The 21743-nt window shown below is 52.4% G+C and overlaps 10 protein-coding genes across 10 annotated transcripts; 3 read left to right on the forward strand and 7 right to left on the reverse strand.

The window, feature by feature from the left end:
- Nucleotides 1-78: 78 nt before the first annotated feature.
- GUITHDRAFT_108223 (hypothetical protein) lies at nt 79-323 on the reverse strand (the record flags this gene model as incomplete). The annotated part of the gene is made up of 2 exons (XM_005832693.1): nt 79-213; nt 255-323. 2 exons carry the CDS (start codon nt 321-323, stop codon nt 79-81), a joined length of 204 nt encoding a protein of 67 aa, XP_005832750.1.
- Nucleotides 324-1274: 951 nt separating this feature from the next.
- GUITHDRAFT_108224 (hypothetical protein) lies at nt 1275-5114 on the reverse strand (the record flags this gene model as incomplete). Its single annotated transcript, XM_005832694.1, has 25 exons — nt 1275-1352; nt 1416-1458; nt 1709-1792; nt 1844-1909; nt 1959-1984; nt 2025-2062; nt 2108-2174; nt 2313-2353; nt 2404-2494; nt 2557-2659; nt 2706-2912; nt 2959-3005; nt 3050-3099; nt 3146-3293; nt 3348-3695; nt 3751-3822; nt 3868-3962; nt 4013-4151; nt 4235-4312; nt 4406-4549; nt 4601-4676; nt 4724-4779; nt 4829-4878; nt 4932-4982; nt 5027-5114. 25 exons carry the CDS (start codon nt 5112-5114, stop codon nt 1275-1277), a joined length of 2286 nt encoding a protein of 761 aa, XP_005832751.1.
- A 429-nt stretch (nt 5115-5543) lies between these two features.
- Nucleotides 5544-6741, forward strand: GUITHDRAFT_152563 (hypothetical protein). The gene is made up of 2 exons (XM_005832695.1): nt 5544-5619; nt 5798-6741. Exons 1-2 carry the CDS (start codon nt 5552-5554, stop codon nt 6672-6674), a joined length of 945 nt encoding a protein of 314 aa, XP_005832752.1. The 5' UTR covers nt 5544-5551; the 3' UTR covers nt 6675-6741.
- Nucleotides 6742-6753: 12 nt separating this feature from the next.
- Nucleotides 6754-7784, reverse strand: GUITHDRAFT_108226 (hypothetical protein; the record flags this gene model as incomplete). The annotated part of the gene is made up of 3 exons (XM_005832696.1): nt 6754-7280; nt 7331-7415; nt 7464-7784. 3 exons carry the CDS (start codon nt 7782-7784, stop codon nt 6754-6756), a joined length of 933 nt encoding a protein of 310 aa, XP_005832753.1.
- Nucleotides 7785-7989: 205 nt separating this feature from the next.
- GUITHDRAFT_152564 (26S proteasome regulatory complex, subunit RPN10) lies at nt 7990-9859 on the forward strand. The gene is made up of 11 exons (XM_005832697.1): nt 7990-8065; nt 8196-8263; nt 8310-8413; nt 8461-8560; nt 8619-8705; nt 8754-8803; nt 8852-8932; nt 8976-9120; nt 9164-9236; nt 9283-9452; nt 9503-9859. The coding sequence occupies exons 3-11, from the start codon at nt 8334-8336 to the stop codon at nt 9788-9790; spliced, it is 1074 nt and encodes a 357-aa protein (XP_005832754.1). The 5' UTR covers nt 7990-8065; nt 8196-8263; nt 8310-8333; the 3' UTR covers nt 9791-9859.
- Nucleotides 9860-9935: 76 nt separating this feature from the next.
- On the reverse strand, nt 9936-10307 carry GUITHDRAFT_138644 (hypothetical protein; the record flags this gene model as incomplete). Its single annotated transcript, XM_005832698.1, has 1 exon — nt 9936-10307. One exon carries the CDS (start codon nt 10305-10307, stop codon nt 9936-9938), a length of 372 nt encoding a protein of 123 aa, XP_005832755.1.
- A 1028-nt stretch (nt 10308-11335) lies between these two features.
- Nucleotides 11336-11572, reverse strand: GUITHDRAFT_108229 (hypothetical protein; the record flags this gene model as incomplete). Its single annotated transcript, XM_005832699.1, has 1 exon — nt 11336-11572. One exon carries the CDS (start codon nt 11570-11572, stop codon nt 11336-11338), a length of 237 nt encoding a protein of 78 aa, XP_005832756.1.
- Nucleotides 11573-12634: 1062 nt separating this feature from the next.
- GUITHDRAFT_108230 (hypothetical protein) lies at nt 12635-13813 on the reverse strand (the record flags this gene model as incomplete). Its single annotated transcript, XM_005832700.1, has 1 exon — nt 12635-13813. The coding sequence occupies one exon, from the start codon at nt 13811-13813 to the stop codon at nt 12635-12637; it is 1179 nt and encodes a 392-aa protein (XP_005832757.1).
- Nucleotides 13814-16433: 2620 nt separating this feature from the next.
- Nucleotides 16434-19480, forward strand: GUITHDRAFT_138646 (hypothetical protein; the record flags this gene model as incomplete). The annotated part of the gene is made up of 6 exons (XM_005832701.1): nt 16434-17909; nt 18179-18375; nt 18582-18642; nt 18890-19012; nt 19248-19313; nt 19361-19480. 6 exons carry the CDS (start codon nt 16434-16436, stop codon nt 19478-19480), a joined length of 2043 nt encoding a protein of 680 aa, XP_005832758.1.
- Nucleotides 19481-20266: 786 nt separating this feature from the next.
- On the reverse strand, nt 20267-21466 carry GUITHDRAFT_138647 (hypothetical protein; the record flags this gene model as incomplete). The annotated part of the gene is made up of 3 exons (XM_005832702.1): nt 20267-20420; nt 20782-20840; nt 20903-21466. The coding sequence occupies 3 exons, from the start codon at nt 21464-21466 to the stop codon at nt 20267-20269; spliced, it is 777 nt and encodes a 258-aa protein (XP_005832759.1).
- Nucleotides 21467-21743: the final 277 nt, after the last annotated feature.

Below are 21743 nucleotides of genomic sequence, written 5' to 3' on the forward strand. Positions count from 1 at the left end.
ATACTGCGCTCATGTGCACATAATAAGCTGACGTACGGTCATCACGTCTCTTAGCGACATTTATTGCTGAGTTTTTCCTTACATGTCCTCGCTGTTGACCATCTTGGCAGATCCGCTAGCCTCGTTGGCGGCCACGGTGGCCTGCTGGTAAGAAGACATGGGGGTCTGGTCAACAGGGTTGAAGACCTTGGTGGCAACGTAGTGAGAGAGAACCTGCAGGTTGAAAGATCAGCGACAAGTCAAGATAGAACGACCCTGATCGCAATCAATCGCGTACCACGTCGCTCCCACAAATCACGTGAAATGCAAGTCATGGACTTCATGTTATGATCGTCAACTCTAACGTGAAACATAAAAGGCTTGCAATCAAACAGGCAACAGCAGACAAGATTGCACATGCTATCTCGCTCCTTCCTCCTTCCATTCTCATCGCGCCGCTCGCATCCTCCCGACTCACCGAGAACATGCTGCGGTGGTTAGCGATACCGCAAATAGCGGTTTGCGTAGGCTTCCTAGGGCCAATTTCTTATCTCCTAGCCCTAGTTAGTCATTGTTCTATTGTGATGCCAGCTACTAGCACCAGGTCCTAGTAGCTGTATAGACTTGGAGCGTCGTAGAACGATCCTAGAACAGCACCACGGCACTACGGTACGTTTGTTGGCGCCGTGCCACCCGGCGGGCCGCCGCCGTCTGAGGCGAGTCAGTGCCAAGCCGCGAGTCAGTCGCCGGTCCGATCTCGGATCCCGGCGAGCCATCACCGGGCTTAACTTTGAGTAAAGACCGGGCAGGTTTAGGTTTGGTTCTCGCTGTCTTTTCTCTTCTCGCCGTTTGGCCTGTGCGACAGTCTCAGGGTCAAGCCTCCTCGACTCTCCTGATTGTCCTCGTACTGATTTTTAACTTAACTTCAGTGAGTAAACCTCAGGCTGGTAGTACACTGGCACGGGTGACGGTGGAATCACAACTACTATCATGTATGCCGCAGTCCGACACCGGCCTTGATGCTGCAGTTCAAGGTTGTCGGACCGTCCCGCCGTGTGTCTCGTGACTCAGTCACTGCCCGGGGTCACGAAGTGAGTTGGCAGGTATCATGGTACTATAACTTTTAGTAACGTATGTAGAAGTTGGTACAAGTCACTAGTAGCCGTGACTCCCGACTCATCTGACTCAATGATTCGGACGGTCACAGCCACTGCTCGTACTCTTCCCGGTCAGCTGTGTATGCTTGAGCAAGAGGCCCGTCGACAGAGACGAACGGTGGAACCTGGGGCGAAGGATCAGACGACCAGCCAGCAACTCTCATGCTGTGAGCCGACATATGCGTGATAGGCGACCATGAGCTCGAAGGCAAGGACCTGCGAAGACAGATGCATCACTCGCCGGACCGAGCGTTACCCGTCACGGTAGCTCAGGCTCACCGAGAAGGCACTAGAGAACTGGCCAACGAACGCCTTGCACTCCCTGACGTGGTGGGAGTGAGAGAGGAACATGACAAGGACGGGAGGGCAGTGAGAAGGAAAGGCGGGGAAACCTCAAGGGGCGAGGAAGAAGGAGAGTGGCAAGAAGGAGAGGGGGTGGGGTTAGGAGAAGGGAGAGGCAGAGAGCAGGGGAGGGTTAGGAAGGAGGGGGGGGGTCAAGGACGGGTACTGGACGAGAGGTAGTCGCTGCTCGCCTGAGGAGCATCAGGTCCAGTATGGCGCTCTCAGCTGACACCTTGCGATCCAGCAAGCCCAGCCGCGTAACGAGCATGTGGGGCATGACAAACTCCTTCTTGCCCTCCTTGACCAGCTGGGACCTGAGCAGGGTTAGACGGTGGACAGCTCGACAAGTTAAGAACTAAGGAGACCTGTCGACGCTGCTGAGGAAACTCCATTTGATTGTAGAGTTTGACCGGACAAGATCTCTGACCGCGCTGGATGCGAAACAAGAAGGTAAGGGAGGGGGTGTAGGAAGTGCTTCACCTCTCGTTGTTGGTAGCGATGTAGACCTGTTCGGCGTCAGATCAAGTCAGGGGGTCGAGATAGTACATGGTCGATGTTGAATGCTGCTTGAAGGCGAGCGATCCCTGAGACATCAACATCGGTTTGTTTCCCTTGCATGTTCCCTTCACCTCGCATGTATGCTGCCGTCTCGTAGCATCGTCGTTGCGATGTCGCGCCTCCGACTTTCATGAATTCCTGTGGTAAGACGCCTGTTGTGAGCTGGAGGAATCAAACTACAAGGGAGGCAAGGGCGACGAGGCGAGGAGCAAGATGAAAGTTAAGCAGAGGATAAGAAGGAAGATAATGAGAGGAGGACAAGCATTCCAGTCCTACCGGCTCGTGATAGCAAGCATCCCCAAACCGCATGTGAACTCCTGAGGAGTAAGTTAGCGACCACAGCAAGGTGATACAGCGGGAGGAGGACCGATACACGGTTGACGGAAGGACGACGCTAGTTTCGCTCTCTTGATCAAGTTGCTCAGGTGCGGGTTCTCTTTGAGTAGCAGGCCAGCCATCTTCGGGACGGATCACATGGCAGTAGGACGAGAAGAGGAGGAGGTGCAGAACTAAGACTCACAGTGGACATCCACCAGAACTGTCCTCTCTCCCTGTAATGCGCGGGGATGACGGAGAGCGCATTCGTGACAGGAAGGTTGATGCAGCAGTTGGCAAACCAGGCACTGGAACAGCGTGAGAAGCAACGAACTCAAATCTTCACAAGCTCACGGCTCCTCGGTCTTCTGCTCCTTCCTGCGCAAGGTATCGTTGCTCACGAGAGGGCGAGGGAGGGCGAAGAGATCAAAAGGCTGGAAGTAACATGCGAGGTTTCCGCTCGAGCTGTGGGGGGATGAATCCTTGGTAGAGAGGTGTCTCTTGTTGCATGGAGCGAAGTCCAGGTAACTCCAATCGCTGCTCAGCGCAAGCGGCTGCTTTCTGCTTGCAGATCTCAACTTGACGCAGATCGGCAAGTTCCAGCAACCTCTTCAGCGATGTAGCGACGGCAAGGAAGAAAGTGCGAGCCGTGATCTGCGTTGGCTCACGACAAGAAACGAGGGCGACAGGAACATCACAGCAAGAGCGCTCGTGTTGTCATACGTGAACTCGATGTAGGTCTTCCCACCTAGGTAATGGAGATCAGAGGCAGCGACTTGCAACCCTGCAGTCACCTGACTTCTGATCGTTCAAGGAATAAATCCAAATGCGATTCAGCGTTGAAATGTCACACAAACAATTCAAATAACAGCGGAAGCATTTCACCTGGTTCTCAACAATCTCATTCCAGAGCTCTTCCGACTGATCGAGCAGCATCTCTGCCTGTTTCCAACATCACAACACAGTGGGGCGGGAGGAGAATAGAACGGTGATCACTTTGGGGCAAGTCGATTCGTCAGCCTCGGGGTGAGATGAAGGCAAGTACTCAGATGTCGAGTAGATGTCCTGACAAAACTTCAACGAGTCCAACAACTGGCCTGAAAGGGAGACACGAACATGTTCACAAAACTTTCCAAAGTACGAGGGAGAGCAGAGGCAGTAGAAGCCTCCCCCACGGTTGTGATCTCCTCCGAGCACGACACATGCCCCGTTGCTAGAGCACTCCCCATCGCCTTCACTTTTGTTCCCGCACCCCTCCTGCCTGCCTTGCCGCACAACACACGACGAGGCGTCACTCGATGATCTTTCACTCTGATACACATCGCTCGTGTCCACCTTGATTCGCTGCAAACACCATCAGCCCCACGTCATGGCAGACGCAAGTGGCGGCATGTTCAACCCGCTCTTCATGTGCATAGATCTCGCCATGAGCGTCTGCGAGGTATATCTGCAGCAGGAAATCGCCGTCTGGCTACTCTACGTGTCAGATCAGCAGGATCGTTCTTATTCCTCTCACCAAGTCTGGGAGATCGCAGAGCTTGTGCGACGAGCAACCCTGATACCAGACCTCTCCCACACTTTCATGGTAGGGATCATCGCAGAGTCCCTGTGCTGTGCCTCGTTACAGCTCTTCCTCCTCCCACGTGCATCTGCTGCACTACCGGGATCATGGCCAACTCTCTTGATTATCATGCGCAGACGACCAGGAAAGATGGAGCCCTCGATAGCTGCCGGGCGATCAAACATGGGACAAGCTCGAGTTGCAATGAGATTGACTGGACCTGAGACCCGGTTGCCCTCCTGTGCTCAGCGTCAGGGAGGACGATGGGGGAAGTGGGAAGGGGGGAAGGGGGAAGGGGCTGGATGGCAAACGAACGATCGACCTCGTCCTCCTCCACGGTTGTGATGACAAGAGGAGTCACTCCCTGTTTGAAGACGAAGTCTTGCGGAGGGAAGATCACCTGCTCGTCGCAAGATGTCAGGGTTGTGAGAGGCAGGATGGAGGACGGTGGAGGTTGGGAGGGGACGAGGTGAAGACAAACAGGCTGAGCAACCTCAAGAGTTGGGTGGAAGAGACGACCCGACTTGATGTCAACAGAAGCAAACTCAGAAACCTCAAAGTTCGCATCCTTCTCGCTGAGAGATTGGTTGCTGCTCCTTGTCAGCACGAACTCCAGTGAAGGCCGACCGCGATAGATCTGCAGCGGTCAGACATCCGTCACCTCGATATGCTGGGACTCCTCCCTCACCTGATTGATCGTCAGTTCGATCATCGCCATCTCCACGTCCGGTCCCGGCTCGATCTCTGCACTCACCCACGTTGTCCTGCAACGCCTGTCAGTGCTGTGCACACAGTCTCGTCCTGAATTCACGTGTCGCCATTGACCAGTCCCAGCCTTCTCGCCTTTCCGTATCCCTGGCAGTTTATCTTTCGAGGAATTGTCATGGGCATGCAGCAGGGCGGCAGGAAGCTTCACCCGCAGCAAGCAAGGCAGTTGTTGATGATCCTCAACATCCATCATGTGCGCTGAACGTCGTCCATCAGCGAACCGAACATGGCGCGATGTCTACAGGGACTACCTTGAGGTGGGTGAATGATGGCGAAGCACTGCTTGTCTTCTCCCATTTCATCTGTCGCCTCATCAGTCAGCATGCTCGTGCTGCCCCTGATTAACCTGGTGTGTTGCAGACCGCAGCTTCGAAGCTCATGACTGCGATGATGCAAACAACCAACCCGCTCCTTGTCTTCCGCGAGGACACCATGGTCAACGTCTCAAACTCCTCTCACTCCTCCACGACATCATCCCGAACAATCTCCTTCTCCTCCAGTGAACACCCAAACGTCCCAAGAAGTTCAAGGGACGAAAGTCCTTCCTTCCAATCCCTGCGGCCCGATCCCTTCCTCCCCGAGGAGGAGCAGTCCATGCTGCAATCATCTTCGGCGTTAAGCTGCTCATCTCGACATGCTCTCGTTGCTGAGGAGCCTGGCGGCCTCACCCCCATCGAGCGGGCGGACTGTGGCTCACACACAGGGCATGGCCCGCCAACCAAAAAAGCAGGACAGTGAATATAAAACTAATGAAGTCGTTGCTGCTTTTGTATTTCTTGAATTGAGACACTGATGCGGGCTCGAAATTTCGCGTATGTAATTGATTTTCATTGAGGCTCCTGGGGGCGTTGAAGCACCGACGATGACGATCATGGTGGGGGGGGAGGCCCTGGGAGGCCCGATCATGAAGAAGATCCTTACAACTCCGTGTCTGATGAGGTGATTTCGATGTTTTCAATCGATCTCTCCTCCTCCTCCTCCTCCTCCTCCTCCTCCTCCTCCTCCTCCTCCTCCTCCTCACCTTTGTCTCCTCACCTTTGTATCCTCGCCCGTGTATCCGCTCCCCTTCCTCCCTTGGTCCTCTCCCACGCCACTCGCACTCACGCTGAGCTCGTAGGTCAGCTCAGGAGTTCAGCGCTCAGGAGGTGAAACGAGTAGGGAAGGATCAGAAGAGCGTGTGCATCCTCCAGTCCGAAAGCGCAGCGGCATGCTCGGATGACGAAATGCTGATCGGGTCATGTGACGCCACGACGTGCCTCATCGTGTTTGTAGTCTGCAACTACGGGGTTTCAGTGCTGCATCTAGATGATGGCACTTGTGGCGACGAGGATTATCTTCAGAAGGGCATCAGGTTTGTTGACAGTGAAGCGGACCTGTACATGGTGGGCTCCTATGCAGAGCCGTCATATCACTCCAAGAATGTCCTCAGCGCCGCTCTGTCCTTCTTCGAGCAATGCCGGGCAACCTTCAATCTCGTCCTCGCGTTTGTGGACGCGGTGAACACACAGGAGAAGGTGGTGAATGGTGTAGCGATCCCAGCCCCAAGGATCACGGGTGCTTGCATGAATCCTGTGACTCGCAAGATCTTCCCTGCAGACTTTGTTGATCACGGGCCCAAGTATGTCGAGAGGCGGATGAGGTGTATGTTATCAGCTCCCAACTCGGACGTGTACGACTTTGAGCGTAGACGGTTCAGGTTCGAGCCCTGGCCATTCAGCTTGTCGAGCCATGCAGTACAGAGGTACAGGAAGTACGTGGAGTTGGACGATGCTTCTTTGCTCCGTTGCACCTCGACGTCTCCAGAGGTTGAGAAGGATGAGTACGCGGATGACATGAGAGAGATGTTTCAAACACTTATCGACAACCCATCCAGTGACAAACTATTCGGACCGAGGCTGGAAGTGGCAATGTTCGAGTGGCGTAACGATGGGTGGGCTATCGTGGCAAGTGGGGAGATGGAGAGTTCAAGTGCTGTGATCATGCAAGCTGCTTGATTGTTTTGCTATTGATTTTTATGCGCTTTTTTGTTGTTACCTTTCAGTTCTCAATGAATTCACCAAGAAACGTTGGTTCTCATTGATTCGATTCCTCAACTGCCTTCTCTTGTTGGGTTCCGCTGTTTTGGCTCTCTATCTCTGCTGTTTTCTCTTGAAGGGCCTCTGGTTCTGATCTGCTTGCATCCATCTGAGCATCATTCGAGCGAGGCTGATCGGCAGCTGCTTTCTTGTCGCCACTCTCAGTATCAGCAGCGTTGGAGCTCTCAGGCTCCTTCTGGACAGCAGGTTGCGGTTGCTCCTTGCCTGTCTCCGAAGCACTTGGGTTGGCATCACTCGCTGCCTGCATCTGATTGGACTGAATAGCATTCCCTGCTCCCTCGCCGCCCGTTGCTGATTCACTCACGGCACTCGCCTCTTGGGTTGCTGCTTGCTTGCCCTCCTGGCTCGCTCCCTCCTGAGCTGTTCCCTGGTTGGCTTCCTGGTTGCCTCCCTGATTCGCTGCCTGTTGAGCCTTGTCGGTCTTCATCTTCTTCTGAGACATCTCAGGTAGGATGCCAGGCCCGTCCAGAAACTCGAAACGAGGGATTGACTTGATGCAGTCACCTGTGAGTTACGTCAGCCAGAACACTTTGATATCTTCTAGATCTTCTCACCAATGTCCTGCAACTGCATTGTCTTACGCTTCCTATCCATAGTCAAGCTGTGCGCTTGCTTGGAAATTTCGACCAGGAACAATTCCTTTCAAAATGCTTTCAGAGACCAACTACGGGAGAATCTTTTACTTACTGTGCAAACAGTCATCGCATGGATGGTTTCTCTGCTGTAATTCTTCTTCTTGTCAGGATTTTTCCTCATGATTCTTTTGATTCTCGCGTAGGGGAAATTGACCTCTTGCTCTTCGGTCCCCTGATTTTCCCCGTCGCCGCCCCGTTCGCCTTCATCCTTATCAGCTTCGGCGTCAACTTCTTCCGCCTGGTCCTTCTCTGCCTGAGTTCCACCATATTCATCAAGTCTTGCATAGCTCCCTGTGCTGATCGGCTCTTTCTCTTCGCTCCCCTCCACCTCCATTCTGCCTCCCTCTTGCCCGACGGCTTCCACTTCAACCATTTCCCGCGTAGCCCCTCTAGAGCAACACCCTACCCTTTTGTCTATCCAAACCCATGCTGTGAAACACCCCTACAAATTACAGTTAAAAGACCGGTATTTAATACAAAACGAACTCCCCTACCCTCCAGTTGTGATATTCAAACTATTTTGAAATCTGTCAATACTTTTTGGAGTTTGCTAGGATAAGATTCAAGTTCATTTGGAGGCTTCCCGTACCATGGTCGGATTGCACAGCATAGCAGGGGGCAAGCTCTACATGGCGAGACATGCGAAGAGATGAGGTTAATGCGCTGCACATGCGACTTGATGCTGAAAAAAAAGATGCTGGCCTCCCCTTCTTTCTTCACGATCTTCTTGACTGCTGCTTCTGCTTGCTCGCACTTTGTACTCCTGTAGCTCACCCCTACGTAGCGTCTGAACAACGAACGTCACTGGTCGAAACCATTCTCAGCGGTATGTTGAGCACGAATACAATCAAGGTGAAACATGCATGCTGCAACCTACTGTCCGTCATTTCTGGGGCAGAATTCTGCAGGGGGAGGAAGGCTAATGCGGGCAACCCTGCTGATGTTGTTGTGTTGCCTGCTCCATAGTGGAGGATCAGTACCGCTGGAGGCAACAATTATAGCGTAACATCCCTCCTGATATCCTGCTATTCTTGAATGCCTCTTCTCAGCGTAGACAACTCGATGCATATGATCAATGGTGACCATCGGCCAAATCGCTTCCAGTGTCAGCAAGAATGTGTCAATCTGATCTGCAATGTGAAGACGCAGGTGACTCTTTGACTGGATCATGTTTGAAACTCCAGATGAAGATGTGATATGAATGCAGAACCCAGAGAATACGATCGGATTGATGACGATGGCGTGCTTACCAAACGAATATCCTTGTGTGCACATCGCTCCAGCGATGAACCAGGCATTTCCTGTCCCATCCACCAGCACAGCGAAGCTCACCCATATGCAGGATGGAGATCTGATCCAGCATCTTCTTGAAAAACTAGGGAACGATCTGAGGTGTTTCTCAAGGCTGGAACCCCTCTTAAGTCACTGATTCTCACAAAGTTACGAAATGCGCTTTGAGGAGTCGATGAAGATAGCTTGGGCAAGCCTGAAGCATCGCATGAACAAGAATCAAAGACCCAGGTTGATTTCTCACATGATTGTATGCGTCTCATCAAGTTTGCAGGATCGTGGCCTTCGTTGCGGGCCCTCTAGAAATCCAGGATCAACAAGATCTGATCAAATTCGGCAAGAAGCTTCGTAAGAACAACGTCGCCATCGACATCATCAGCTTCGGGGACTCCCCCCGGCATAACACACCTGTCCTAACGGTGTGTGCAACAAGTTAAGATCTGAGTGATGAGACTTCTGCAGGCGTTCTTGAACGCCGTCAACAGAGACGGAAACAGCCACTTGCTATCGATGCCTCCTGAGCAGTGCCCGCCCGGTAAGTTCCCCAGAGCATTTTCCGATCTGCTGTGACTTCACTGTAGGAGGGCTCTCGGATGTTCTCTTCACCTCTCCGATCCTAACAGAGGCGAGTGCTCCTCAGGCTCCAAATCAGCAGGGGGCGAGTCCAGCCGCCCCGGACTTTGCGGAGTACGGTGGCATCAATCCGCAGCTCGACCCGGAGCTCGCTATGGCACTCAAGATGTCGGCAGAGGTGAAGATTCCTTGCATGACGTCATTGGATCACTGAGACCACTGGAACAGGAAGAGACGACACGCCGCGAGACTCAAGCTCGCCGTGAGCGAGAAGCTCTGGCTCGATCAGCGGCGGCTGCGTCGAAGGAAGCGGAAGCTGCCAAGCAAGTAGAGGCACCCTCCACACCAGCTGCTGTTACTGCAGCAACCAACTCTACTGCTGCTGCCGAACCACACGCAAATGCCGATGAGAAGATGGAAGAAAACAGCGAAGAAGAGCAGCTCCGTCGAGCTATCGAGCTGTCTATGATGGATCAAGATGTTGATATGGAGCGTGAGAATGAGAAAGATTCGTAACGTCATCGCAAAGAATTTCTTGGGTCGAACAAGCACAAATGAATTAGAGTAAAATGGGGAATTCGTCACAAAGTAAGGCAAAGGTCAATTATTCAAGAAGCAGAGATCCGACAAACCTGTCTTGCACACTGTGCTGCTGTTTCTTTCATTTACCATTGGCCAGGAGACTCCGTCGCTTTGCCTCGAGGAAGGCTATCTCCATCTTAGCTTTCTTCAGCTCTTGCTTTGCTTGAGTCAATCGGCTTCCCAGTTGTTTCACACTCTTCTGGAGCTGCTTGTGTTTCGTCTTGAGGAATTTTTTTTCTTTCTGCGATTGATAGGTCGTTGTCACCGCCGGAGGCTTCTGCAATGGCGCAACTTCTTCTCCTTCCGCAAGGATTTCCGAGAGGATAGCATACGGATCTATGGGTGTAGAGGCATCAGGAAGTGAGGAGGCAGGGGCGGCGGCAGAGGGCGACCCTGTGTCCGGTTCTGCCTTCACCACGTCGCTAGCCGCCGCATCCTCACCCTGATGCATCTGTGGGAAACATGGATCAGATCCAACCACAAGAATGCACATGAACCATCTGATCCTGGAAAAGAAAAAAATGCTACTACTATAGAAGGCATTGATTCTCAATTTAGTCACGATATGATCGTCGCTGCTTTTCATTTTCATGTTCTTCCTCGACAATGCTCTAGTCCCCTATGAGAGAAGATGCTGCATTCTAACAAGGATTTTGCTGTGCTTTCTCCTTCCCCTGCTCACTCCTTCAGTACATCCTTTCCTAGCTTTCCATCTTCTCTACCGCCATCTTGTTCATGCTCCCTCCGATGTCCCTTTTGGGCATTCCACTCCAGCATTTGCCGAAATCTAACCATTCGTGCTCATCTACAAATTTTGTCCGAATATTTGAAAAGAAGATTTCAAGTTTCAGAAACATCAAATCTTCTGAGGCGGTTCGGGGAAAGAACTGTTGTATCAACGTGCTAACTTGTGTGATAAAAGTGAACTGACGGAAACCTCAACAACTTTGAGCTGCGCTCAATGAACGTGGTAGAAGTTCGGACACAACTTAGATAAGCTAGTTAAAAGTCAAGATTGGGAATGAATCCATAAACCCGCTTCAGTAAATCCTGTAATTGCCATCCCAAGCACATCATCATCAGACCCATATCTCGATGAAGTTTGCTGCATCAAGAAATAGGATTGGTCAAATTAAATCCACGCCGTAAGTTGCAAAGCAATGGCATTCTCAATAATTTCACTTTGACAGGACAACCAAGAATTAGACGCTGGATCATCGGTTAGGTAACCTGTCCAGCTGATCAAGTATTGTACACAACTACATGATAAACCCGAATTATGTAAAGAAATGCAATGATGCTCTCAAGTATGCCATGCACAAAGAAGAAAATGATAGATCATTGAACAAAAGGATTCAAGTTGTAAGTCCACATATCTTTATTCACATCTGGTTGTATATACATAATCAACAAACTACTGTACAATTCGTTTCTCTCTCTCAATATGACAAATCGATAGTCCCAATACACTTCAAGCCTTCATGACTGCTTGTCCTGCTCTTTTCCTTGAAGTTTCGCGTTGCAAACCTTGCTTCGGGCAGCCAACAGGTTACTGAGGCACATTTCGCCATTCTTGGAGATCTTGGACTCGCATGCTATCCGTTTTCCCTTGGCATTGTCGATGTTCCAGTCCTCGATGAAGCGGATGGTGCGGCTGGACTTGAGAGCATTGGGCTTCAGGCAGGTAGCCTTGAGGGACATGGTAGAGGATGCCATGATGAGCTCGTTGGTGCGGATGCTCCCGAGTCGGAATAGATATAGGGCCCCATACAAGGGGAGTGGTAGTAAATTAGGACAGAAATGGAATTTTCGGAATGAAATCAAAAGAGTTAGACTGCACTTTGAATCCGATTTCAATTTTTTGGAATTTTCGATTTCCGCGCGGTGTGTTTGACTGTTCCTGCCGTCAGCAGTCACGGTATTTCGAAACTCCGAGCGTCATCACCTACGGGAGAGAGGATAAAACACTATGTTTTGCTGTATCCGTCACGAGAAGGTTCACCTCCCGCTAAAAGTATTGTATTCTTGTTCCCGATATCTCCTGGCTGTCAGCAGACACCGATAGCACCCAGCTAAATCCCTCCGAATTACGAGAAAACTACCGGTGTTCTGACAGTCCGCTACCGAACGGAGTAGAATTATCCATGTAGTAAAGTCTATGACGGACACGTGACCGAAACGGTGTGTGATTCTAGGCGAAAGTCTTCTTTTGCCTCCCCCGCTCTCCCATAAATTCTACCCTCTTGGGTACAGATCACACTCCAGCAACAGGCAATGCTTTTGACGACCAGCCTTCCTCGTCGCTCCATCCGATTCCAAGAGGACTGGCATGTAACCTCGGCCAACACGTCCTCAAGAACCTCCGGAGCTCTTGAGTCGCTGAAGAACAACGCTTGCCTGGCTAACATGCTAGCAGCTCGGCAGAAGTCAGTCAAGGGGAAGGCTGGTGAGAGTGAAACTCGAATGCTATGATTGTTGTACCAGATAGGATTCGGTAAAGGAGTGTAAAATATGTGTAGAGTGTCATAGACTAGATAGTAACGGAGTGAATTAAAGAATCTCTAGAACGATCACCTTGGTGAAAGATCATGAAATGGATCAGCCACCCCAAGAACAAGGATGTGGGTACCATCAAAGAGTTTCAAAGATTAATTAAATTTATTCTTGCGATGAATTCATGGCTGTCCGCCTTCGAGTGAATTATTGCACAGTATCAAATAAGCACATTATAAATCAATTCTGAATCAATAATATTACACACGCATGAACCAGTCTCACTTACTCAGGCTCAAACGAAGTCGCCGTATGAAGGTAGTTATGCAGAACATTCTGCATGTCTCCAATAGTGTACCGGTTCACAAATTTCTCCGGCAACCGCAAACGCGGGTTGAACATCTCTGGATCGAAAGTTGGAATTCGGAATTCCAACTTGCCTGTTTCAGCATTGCGCGCTATAACTCTGTCTTGCTCATCAGCACCCAGCATGTATTCTATCAGTGACGGCTCCAGGCTTTCAAGAGGAAGATGCTCCTCGAGAAACGTTGTCAGTACACTCTTGCTCTCTTCCGTCATTGCGCTGTATGGGGATATGCTGAACACCCTGGGATCATTCGACAGCGAAGGATTGTCGTCCCACAAGAAAGTTGAGTCGAGATTAGCCCCAAGATGCTTCGCCGTATGAAACACGCTCTTCTTCTTGGCTGAAAGAACCATCGTGGGCACGTATGTCAACATCAGCGCCTCGCGGATGACCTCCCTTGTGATAAGAAGACGGTCGAAAGCACTTTCAAGATCATGCTTCTCCTCATCAAGAAGAGCAACTGGAGATGAATAAGTGTCCAGAATCATTTTCCCAGTCAAGCATTTCGGGGGGAGGTATATTTGAGCCCCATCGTGCCACGACAAGTCCCAACGAAGAGGAATGACTGTTTCTCGGAATGCAGACTCGTACAGGAAGAACGAGCTTCTCATGCTGTAGATGACCACTCGGACGGATTTCGCTTGTCTGCTGAGGAACCCATAGGTCTGCATCAGCAGGGGGTTCAATAGACGGTGGTAGAGCTCCTTCATTGACTCTCGTGAATTGCCCATCCACTGAAACGCCAGTCCAAGATCATTCCCATCGTTTCCAAAGATTGCTGCTTTGTCTATATCCACGAGCAGTGTGATCTCCGCGAACTGAAGCTTGTTCCTAGGAATGTATGTAGCCCTGGTGCACTCCTCCTCCAGTTCGGACATGTGTAGAGCTGAAATGGCTGACACTGCCGGATCCTCCGCCTGCGAGATATGCCTTTTGTTTGCCAGATGTCTCAATTCAATGTTTGACTTCTTCCGAAGTTCAGCTTGGGAGAAGTGTTTTAGTTTATAGTCGAAGCAGTTTGCTCGGCAAGAGACGATCAAGACCAAGGAGACAGCTATCAGGAACAATACTCTCTGTGCTGAAGAGATCTGCACCATGCTTCGCGCACAAATCAAATATGAACAGGATAGACACGCAAGTTCAGGTGGCCTTAGCTGGCTTCAGGCCGCAAAGTAGGAGAAGCGTCCTGTGTAGACCTCACTAGCTCAACCCAGATTAATGGAAGCGGATGCTAAAGGAATATGAAGGATTCTGTTGCCACAATGCTCTTTGAATACTCCTTATCTCATTCCTGCTGGCAGTGAAGCTAGTCGCTGTACATGGCCGCTCTCCCGCTCTGATGCGCCTGCATGTTTATGCGCCGATTGCCGTCTGCCCACGACCGCTTCTCGTGGTGTAAAGACCCATCTCACCAGCCCCTACAATTTCACTAAACTGTCCGTCATTAGCTGCTGCCCCAAGCATTGACTTCAACAATTAGTCTAAAATACCTATGTGTGACGATATCTCACTATGATCTGTCCTGAGGCGGAGTTCTTGAGATAGATTTATTTTTCCTGCTTTTTTCAGTACCATGTTTTACAGTGACTCGGTGATGCATTTTTCAGCGGACTACCCCATATTTGAGCCAAAGACTACCCCCTACACTGATGTTAATAACACATCAGTGAGCCCGCGCCGGAGTGATGGGGGCCCACTCTGGCCATCCGATCGGACGCAAACTGCTCAGTGGCGGACTCGGAGCTGCGGCCGGGCCGGGCCGCCGGGCACCGGGCCAGGCTTGCCAAGTGCCAAGTTGACAGCGGCGCGGCCAGTGCCCTGGCCCCGGCACCGTGTCCGACGGCGATCGGCCCCGATCCGAGGATGGCCGGTGACCCGAAGTTCAACGGTTGGTGGCCCGCCGCTTCAAAAGTCACGGTTCAACGCCCAAGTTTACTGAAGCACTCTTGAGTCAACACTGAAAAATAGCAGTAAACTGACCGGGACTCTGTGAGGTGCTCAGCGGCTAGCACTGGGCTACCGGCCACTGGCAACTTGCAGTGTGACCCGGACAGAGCGCCAGCCGGGCGAGAATCACTGAGTTGACCGTGACCGCGGGGCTCGATGACGCCTTTCAACATACTTTTCATCAGTTGTAAAAGTCACTGGGCCGGGTGAGCGCCTCAAGACATGCTGTTGGGCATGCTTGAAACCGCGGAGGCATTTAGAAGCAGTGCAAGCTCCTTGGCTTTCAAGTAGTCGCCGCTCTGTATCGCATGGATCGCCTCCTGCCGCATCTCCTCCATGTGCCCATCCAAACCAAACTTGCTCGCGTTTACACCGACGACTTCAGCTTCTGGCAGAACACCAGCGAGCCTCTCACCCCTCTTTGGCCCCATCAGTGTCTTTCCACAGAGTTCAATGAAGCAAGGCTTCGGCGGGAACTGAAAGGGGATGAACAAGCAACAAAATTTGTAGCCGTACAGGAGACATCCCTCTGGTCCACAAGCTTCGACACAGTCGCATGTGCTCCGAGATTGGTAGCACAGAAACTTCAACTCCTGAGAGCAAAGGTTTGGTTCAGAGAATTTCGTGCAACCGTACCCATGGCAGCAACAGTAGCAAGCATAGAATCTGGGACACATCTTTTTCAGAAGCTAGTAAAGCACAGAGTTGCAAACATTTGTACTCACGTGTCGTCCAGCAATTGCAATGCAGTTCCTTGCTTGGACATTTTTAGAGGATACTAAGATTAGACAAATCAATCTCTCTCAGAAAGTACATTTACGGTTAGAAGCTTGCTAATTTCGGAGTGAGTTGTGCTACTGATTTTTGGCTATCGTTTGTCAAAATCATGAAAAGTCTCGCTTGCTGACTGAAGCAGATTCAAATTAGGAACCTTGCATTGAATACTCAGAGAAGACTACAACTATTTCGCAGGCAACAAGAACGCATGAAGAACATCGCACTTGCTACGGACGAAGCAAGTAAAGAGGGAGCAAAAGGAATGGCTTGAAGAGAAGGTGAAGGTCACAGGGTGCCCAGCTGGGAGCATGATGATGCCAGGATCACCCATCATGAGCTGTGAGGTAGAGCCCTAGAACGGTAGCAGCATGTTCTTCTCTGCTGCTACGACTCATTGATGCAATCTAGCCTCCTTGTGTTATATCTCTTCATTTCGAGTCTTTGTACCGGTGCTTTCGGGGGGTAGGGGGAGGGTGGGTACACGCGGGGCACTGACTGTAATGACATGTGGGTGGTTCTGCAGTCATACGGACCGCTCAAGAAGTTGACACTGCCTCTAGGAGATGAACTTTTTTTTTTCAAGCCTGCCCGGCCACCGGCGAAACGCCGCACAGCCGGGCCCTCGGATCGGATCGGCGGGGCGGCATTCAGGGCCGAGTTCCGAATGAGTCAGCGGCCGGCCAATCATCCGATCCGGCGGATCACCTCAGTGGCTCTCCTGATTGTCCTCGTACTGATTTTTAACTTAACTTTGAGTAAAAGGCGTGACTAACTACTTGGAGTAAAACCACACTGACCATTAGTTTAATCACTGAGGCCGGCCGGACGAAAAACCGGGGGAGTCGGGGCCCGATCAACCGCTCCCCATGTGGATGGGAGGTCGAGGAGCGGGATGAAGGCGCGGCTTGCAGCTCCAAGATGAGCAGGAGCCTCGACGATATCTCCTTTGCTTGCTCTCTCCTGACACGTTGCTGAGGTAGCGATCTCCTTGCCATGAGGGAGAGCTTCTCCTCCTCGAACGCGCCCAAGCTGCGAGTCTTGTCCGGCCCCAACAAGAGCGAGACCTTTCAGCTGCGGCTAGGGAACAATGTCGTTGGGAGAGCTTCGGATTGCGACGTGTGTCTGGAAGGGTCCGGCATCTCCAAGCGCCATGCGTCCATCGTTGTGTCTGCTGAGAGGACGGACAGCAAGACTTTCACAGTGCAGATTGAGGACCTTGGTAGCACAAACAAGTCCTTTCTCGGATCCTTGGAGGAGCCAGTAGAGCTGACACCTGGACGACGTTATCCGATGGAGCATGGAGAGGTGGTCGTGTTCGGGGATGTTGCCTGCGTCCTGCTGTCGCGGAACAAGTCCCAGCCCTCCTCCTGTGAAGCGACGCAGACAGAAGACTTCCCTGAGGTGGTCGGGATGACGGGGAGCGGATCCATGATAGGAGAAGCCATCCAGACTACCGCCCCTGACATGACGGTGCAGTCGCAGGAGACGATCTTGACGCAGCTGGACAAGCTGATGCAGGGGATGACGAACCTGTACTCCATCGTGCAAGGAAGCGCCCCTGGCTCCATAGCGTCAGACTCCTGGGCTCCTCCCAGGACCTCGACGAGCGTCATGCAGAGCAACATGACGCAGACGGACTTCGAGCTGGGGGAAGAGGACATCATCCTGAACCAGACGGACGTCGACATGTGGCCGCACGAGCAGGCGAGGGTGTCGGTCATGGCCTCGGACATGCACACAAGGAGTGTCGGGGAGCGAGCAGGAGCGAACCTGCAAGGGATGGGGACTCAGTCCCAGCTCCTGCCGCCGAGTCTTGATGCAGATCGACCTCTCCCCGGCATCCTGCGGCACGCAGCCGTTGCTGCGCCTCAGCCCACCTTGGACCCTTCACTCTTCCAGGACTTGTACCGCGGGGTGACGGCGGAGGGAAGGACGACGCAGAGATCTCTGCAGAGGTCGCGCATGCATACTCACAGGAGCAGACACAGCGATGCCATGCTCGAGGAGGAGGAGGAGGAGGTGCTGGTGAGCATGAGAGACGTCCAGGTCCCTCAGAGGGTCGTGTTCCATATCCTCTGCTTCCTCCCTCGCATCCCCTGCATGCTGCTTATGTCCTCCGTCAACTCGTACTTCCGGAGACTGTGCGAGGCCAGCCTCCTGTGGGAAGAGCTCGACCTCTCCTGGAACACCATCTCCCCGGACCCCATCTGCAACAGGATCACCGACGAGATCCTGCACCGGCTGCTGACCAGGTGCTACCGGACCTCCCTCCTCCGCGTCGACCTCTCGGGCTGCAGCTTCGTCAGCGACTGGACGCTCCTCAACCTCTCGAAGCACAGCTACAACGTGCGGTCCATGGTGTTGAAGTGCTTCGCAGACGTCGGTCCGCAAATCTCTGACGCCGGTCTTGTCGAACTTGCTCGCCGGCTCCCCAAGGTGGAACACGTGAACTTGTTCTGGTGCCACAGGGTGAGAAGTTTTGCCCCCTCCCCCCTCCCCCCTCCTCCCTCCTCCCTCCTCCCTCCTCCCTCCTCCCTCCTCCTTTAATGTCGATCATGCTCTTCGCAGTTCCTTATCGTTTGCTCGATTCTTTCATCCTTTCCCTGTTCGTTCTACTTCTGCTTCCGCCTTCTGTCCTCCTCTGATCACATCCCTTCTACCCTCTCATCTCAAATCCCGCCCCTCCTCCTTCCTCCTGTGGCCTTCCTCCTCCTCACAGGACTGACTGTCTGGCGCAGATCACCAACGTCTCTGTCACAACCCTCTCCTCCCACTGCCCCAACCTCAAGTCCCTCGACCTCTCCGGCTGCTTCGAGCTCACCGACCTCTCCATCATCTCCCTCGCAGAAGCTCAGTGCGGCCCTCAGCTACTCGACCTCAAGCTCAAGGCCTGCGAGTCCATCTCGACCGAAGCTGTGCTCGCTCTCGCAAGGAGGTGTGATGAACAAGTCTTGTTCTCCTCCTCCTCCGTCTCTTTTCCTCTCAAACCCTTCTCCTGAATTCACCCACCTCCCCTCTCTCCTCCACTCGCTCAGCTTCAGACACCCCCTTCCCCGCTCCAGCTCCTTCCCTCCTCCAGCTTTGCTCTTCTCCCCCTGCTCTCACGGGGATCAGAACAAGAGCGCTCACTCTCCTTTCAAGGTGTACATCTCTACAAACTCTCGATATCGGCGGATGCAGCAGAGTGAAAGGAGACGCGCTGGTTGCGCTGATGTCTCAATGTGTGTCATTACGGGAGCTTGACATCTCGCAATGCCACCAGGAAAGTTCTGTCACCACCTGATCTCAACTCTTACTCCTCCTCTCGCTTCCTACTCGTTCTCTTCTCCTCTCTCTCTTCACTCTGAGCATCTCGGCTGATCATGGTCCCTCCTCCTCACACCTTATCTGCCCTCCTCCTCCTGACTTCTCTTCGCCTCTCCTCCTCCTCTCCTGACGTCTCCCTCCAGGTCCTCGACATTCACATGAGAGCGATGGCCCCGTCCTTCACGAGGATCAGCCGCTTGAGCGTAGCTTACAGCCGCAACCTATCAGACGACGGCATCAAGGACATGGTCAGGTTCTGCAACCAGGTGACCCTCCTGCCGCACTCTCCTCCCTGATCCTCATGCTGTCGCATCCGCTTGCTCCTGCTTTTACAAGTCTTCTCCCTTCTCAACATCTCTTTTCACCCTTTTGCACCTTCATCTGTTCCTGTTCCTCTTCATCCTCCCTCCCTCGTTCTCTTCTCTTCCTCCGTCTCAGTCTTCCACTCCGTCCCTCCCCCTGGCCTCTTCGCTTGTCTGATCCTCTGACACCTCCCTCAAGCTCGAAGTCGCCGACCTCCGCGGCCTCCGTCGCATGACGGATGATTCTCTCCTTAAACTCTCTCAGGTCAGCTCGCAACTTTCCCTGCCCCTCCCTTGACCCCGAGGCTTCAGATTGCCAGAAACCTCAGTAGCCTCGACGTCCGCGGCTGCCAGTCCCTCACTCATGAGATCCTAGGAAAACTTGCGACGCAGCTTGTCAAGTGCAGGTTCACAACGTCCTATGTAAACTGAGTTGCGACACTTGTGCGTGTCTGAAGACTTTCATGATTGTACAACAACGACAACAACATTACATCTTCTGTCATTCTTGCACGACAACGACATCGTAGCAAACAATTCCATTCCTCTGCATCTTGAGCTCTTATCCTTGGACCAAAAGCTCTCAGTCCTTGCTCTTGCTCCCCCGCAATCTGCCCATGTCCAAACCCAAGAAGAAGGAGAAGAGAACTACCGTCTTGCAACCGAGGGTTACAAACTGAGTTCATCTCCACAGCAACCAACCTGCAGGAAGGAGAGGATGACGAAGAGGTCGTTGAAATCGATCTCTTGAGAAGTTGACAGGACCTGCCCCAATTTGGGTGAGCTCTTACAGTAAATCACAGGAGAGAAGAGGAGGGAGTGGCGGGAAAAGAGAGGAGGGAGAGAAAGGAGAGGAGAGGGAGAAGGGATGAAGACAGTGTCGCAGTGAGCTAGAGACCGCGGAGAGGATATTGTTGAGGCCGTGGATGATAAGAGGCTCCAGTATGCCGTTGCGTCGATGGTTCACAAGGAACCTCCTGCCAACCCAACGTGTCAGGCAAGGACGTCAAGACGAGGATAGCTCTGAATGCGAATTTTGTTCCTTCATCGCCCTAGATCATCTTCATCGTCTCTATCCTCCTCGACCACATTCCCTCCTTCCTCCTCCCTCTGCTCCTGCTCCTTCCCTGCTCCTGCTCCTTCCCTGCTCCTGCTCCTTCCCTGCTCCTGCTCCTTCCCTGCTCCTGCTCCTGCCCTCTCTGGGACAGAGGCTCCCACTTACGTGCAAAGGAAAGTGCCGATGAGGCAGGACATGACGATCTGAACGATCACGTACGAGGTTCGATATCTTGGATGGTAAACATTGGAGAGGTGAATGACGCCGAAGAATGCCCCGGAAATAAGCACACTAGTGCTCGGAGACAAGCGATTCCTGTACCACACCCGTTATCCCCGAAGACAATCGTTGTCGTTAATCGTCATCGTCATGATGCTCATGATCATAACCATCATCGCGAATATCATGGTCATCATGGTGGTCATCATCATCATCATCATCATCATCATCATCATCATCGGAGGAGGAGGAGGAGGAGGAGGAGGAGGAGGAGGAGGAGGAAGAGCAGCAGCAGCAGCAGCAGCAGCAGCAGCAGCAGCAGCAGCAGCAGCAGCAGCATCAGCAGCAGCAGCATCAGCAGCTCTTCTAATTACGTCATATTGATCCTCCTCCTTCTCCCTCCCCTCCTCATCGCCGTCATAATCACCTCCATTACAACCTTTCCATCAAGATTTACCTTGCAAGAAGCACCAGAAAGAATCTGAAGATGACCTCTTCACGCAGGGGAGCAAACAGCTAGAGGTGTACCAGAGACAACGAAAGATCAGCAACAAAACAAAACAAGGAGACATGAGTACAATAAGTTCCAGCAGACGGTGCAAGGAGAAGGCAAGCTCCCCCTCGACGAAGTTGTCTACCCCGAACAACTGCCTATGCATCCGTCGCTGCATGTACAGCTGCTGGACGAAGCCCAAGACCATGAGGAAGCAGATCACCATGGTACTGATCGACACGCTCCCGCACTTGGAGAGACATCTGACCACGTGGCTGAAACTGACGCCAAAGAAGCTGCTGTACCGCCATGACAGGTACACAGTCACAGCCGCGACTATGGCGAAGCTCGACGCAATGACGAGCACGTCACGCTGCAACGAGCATGAAAGAGCAATCATGATCCCTTCATGGAGAGGACACGGCGTCTTCCTAGGCATAGCGGCCTTGGACAGGTCTGAGAGAACGGTGTTGAATACAAAAATTACGATCATTGCCTCGCAGTAGCACGAGAGCATATCCATCAAGGCCAGCCCGACTCCTAGCTTCCCGCCACGAATAACCCTCGTGATCTTCTCCTCGTTGGCAGCATTCCTCGCCTCTAGCAGCACGAGAGCCAGCGATCCTCGCTCCTCCTCTGCACGTAGCATCCTGCCAAGATCCTCCCGCGGTGGAGCTGATCTCTCAGCTGGTACTGGCCATAATGTGAGTATCCCTTGGCAACCTGCTCATACACCAGCAAGGCATGATGGTGTAGAGATGATCGCTAGCAGGCGCTTCCCCGATGAGAAGTTTTGGTCGAAAGTTTGCAAAGATTTCACATGGTAAACTTTACCTGGTCAAAGTTTCAAACGTTTCAAAGTTCTCAACGGCTATCAACAGCGACTAACCACCGCTACCCCCTCGCCACAGGGAAACGACGAGGAA

This window comes from Guillardia theta (assembly GCF_000315625.1).
Source record: "Guillardia theta CCMP2712 unplaced genomic scaffold GUITHscaffold_33, whole genome shotgun sequence".
NCBI lineage: Eukaryota > Cryptophyceae > Pyrenomonadales > Geminigeraceae > Guillardia > Guillardia theta.

What these genes read in the sequence shown, in the direction of transcription:
- GUITHDRAFT_152563 (XM_005832695.1), top strand. Translation starts at nt 5,552, where the DNA reads ATGGTGGGGGGGGAGGCCCTGGGAGGCCCGATCATGAAGAAGATCCTT. An exon ending in ACAACTCCGTGTCTGATGAG is followed by an intron (nt 5,620 to 5,797) that starts GTGATTTCGATG and finishes CTGAGCTCGTAG; the next exon opens with GTCAGCTCAGGAGTTCAGCG.
- GUITHDRAFT_152564 (XM_005832697.1), top strand. Translation starts at nt 8,334, where the DNA reads ATGCGGGCAACCCTGCTGATGTTGTTGTGTTGCCTGCTCCATAGTGGA. An exon ending in CTGGAGGCAACAATTATAGC is followed by an intron (nt 8,414 to 8,460) that starts GTAACATCCCTC and finishes GCCTCTTCTCAG; the next exon opens with CGTAGACAACTCGATGCATA. An exon ending in TCGCTCCAGCGATGAACCAG is followed by an intron (nt 8,706 to 8,753) that starts GCATTTCCTGTC and finishes ACCCATATGCAG; the next exon opens with GATGGAGATCTGATCCAGCA.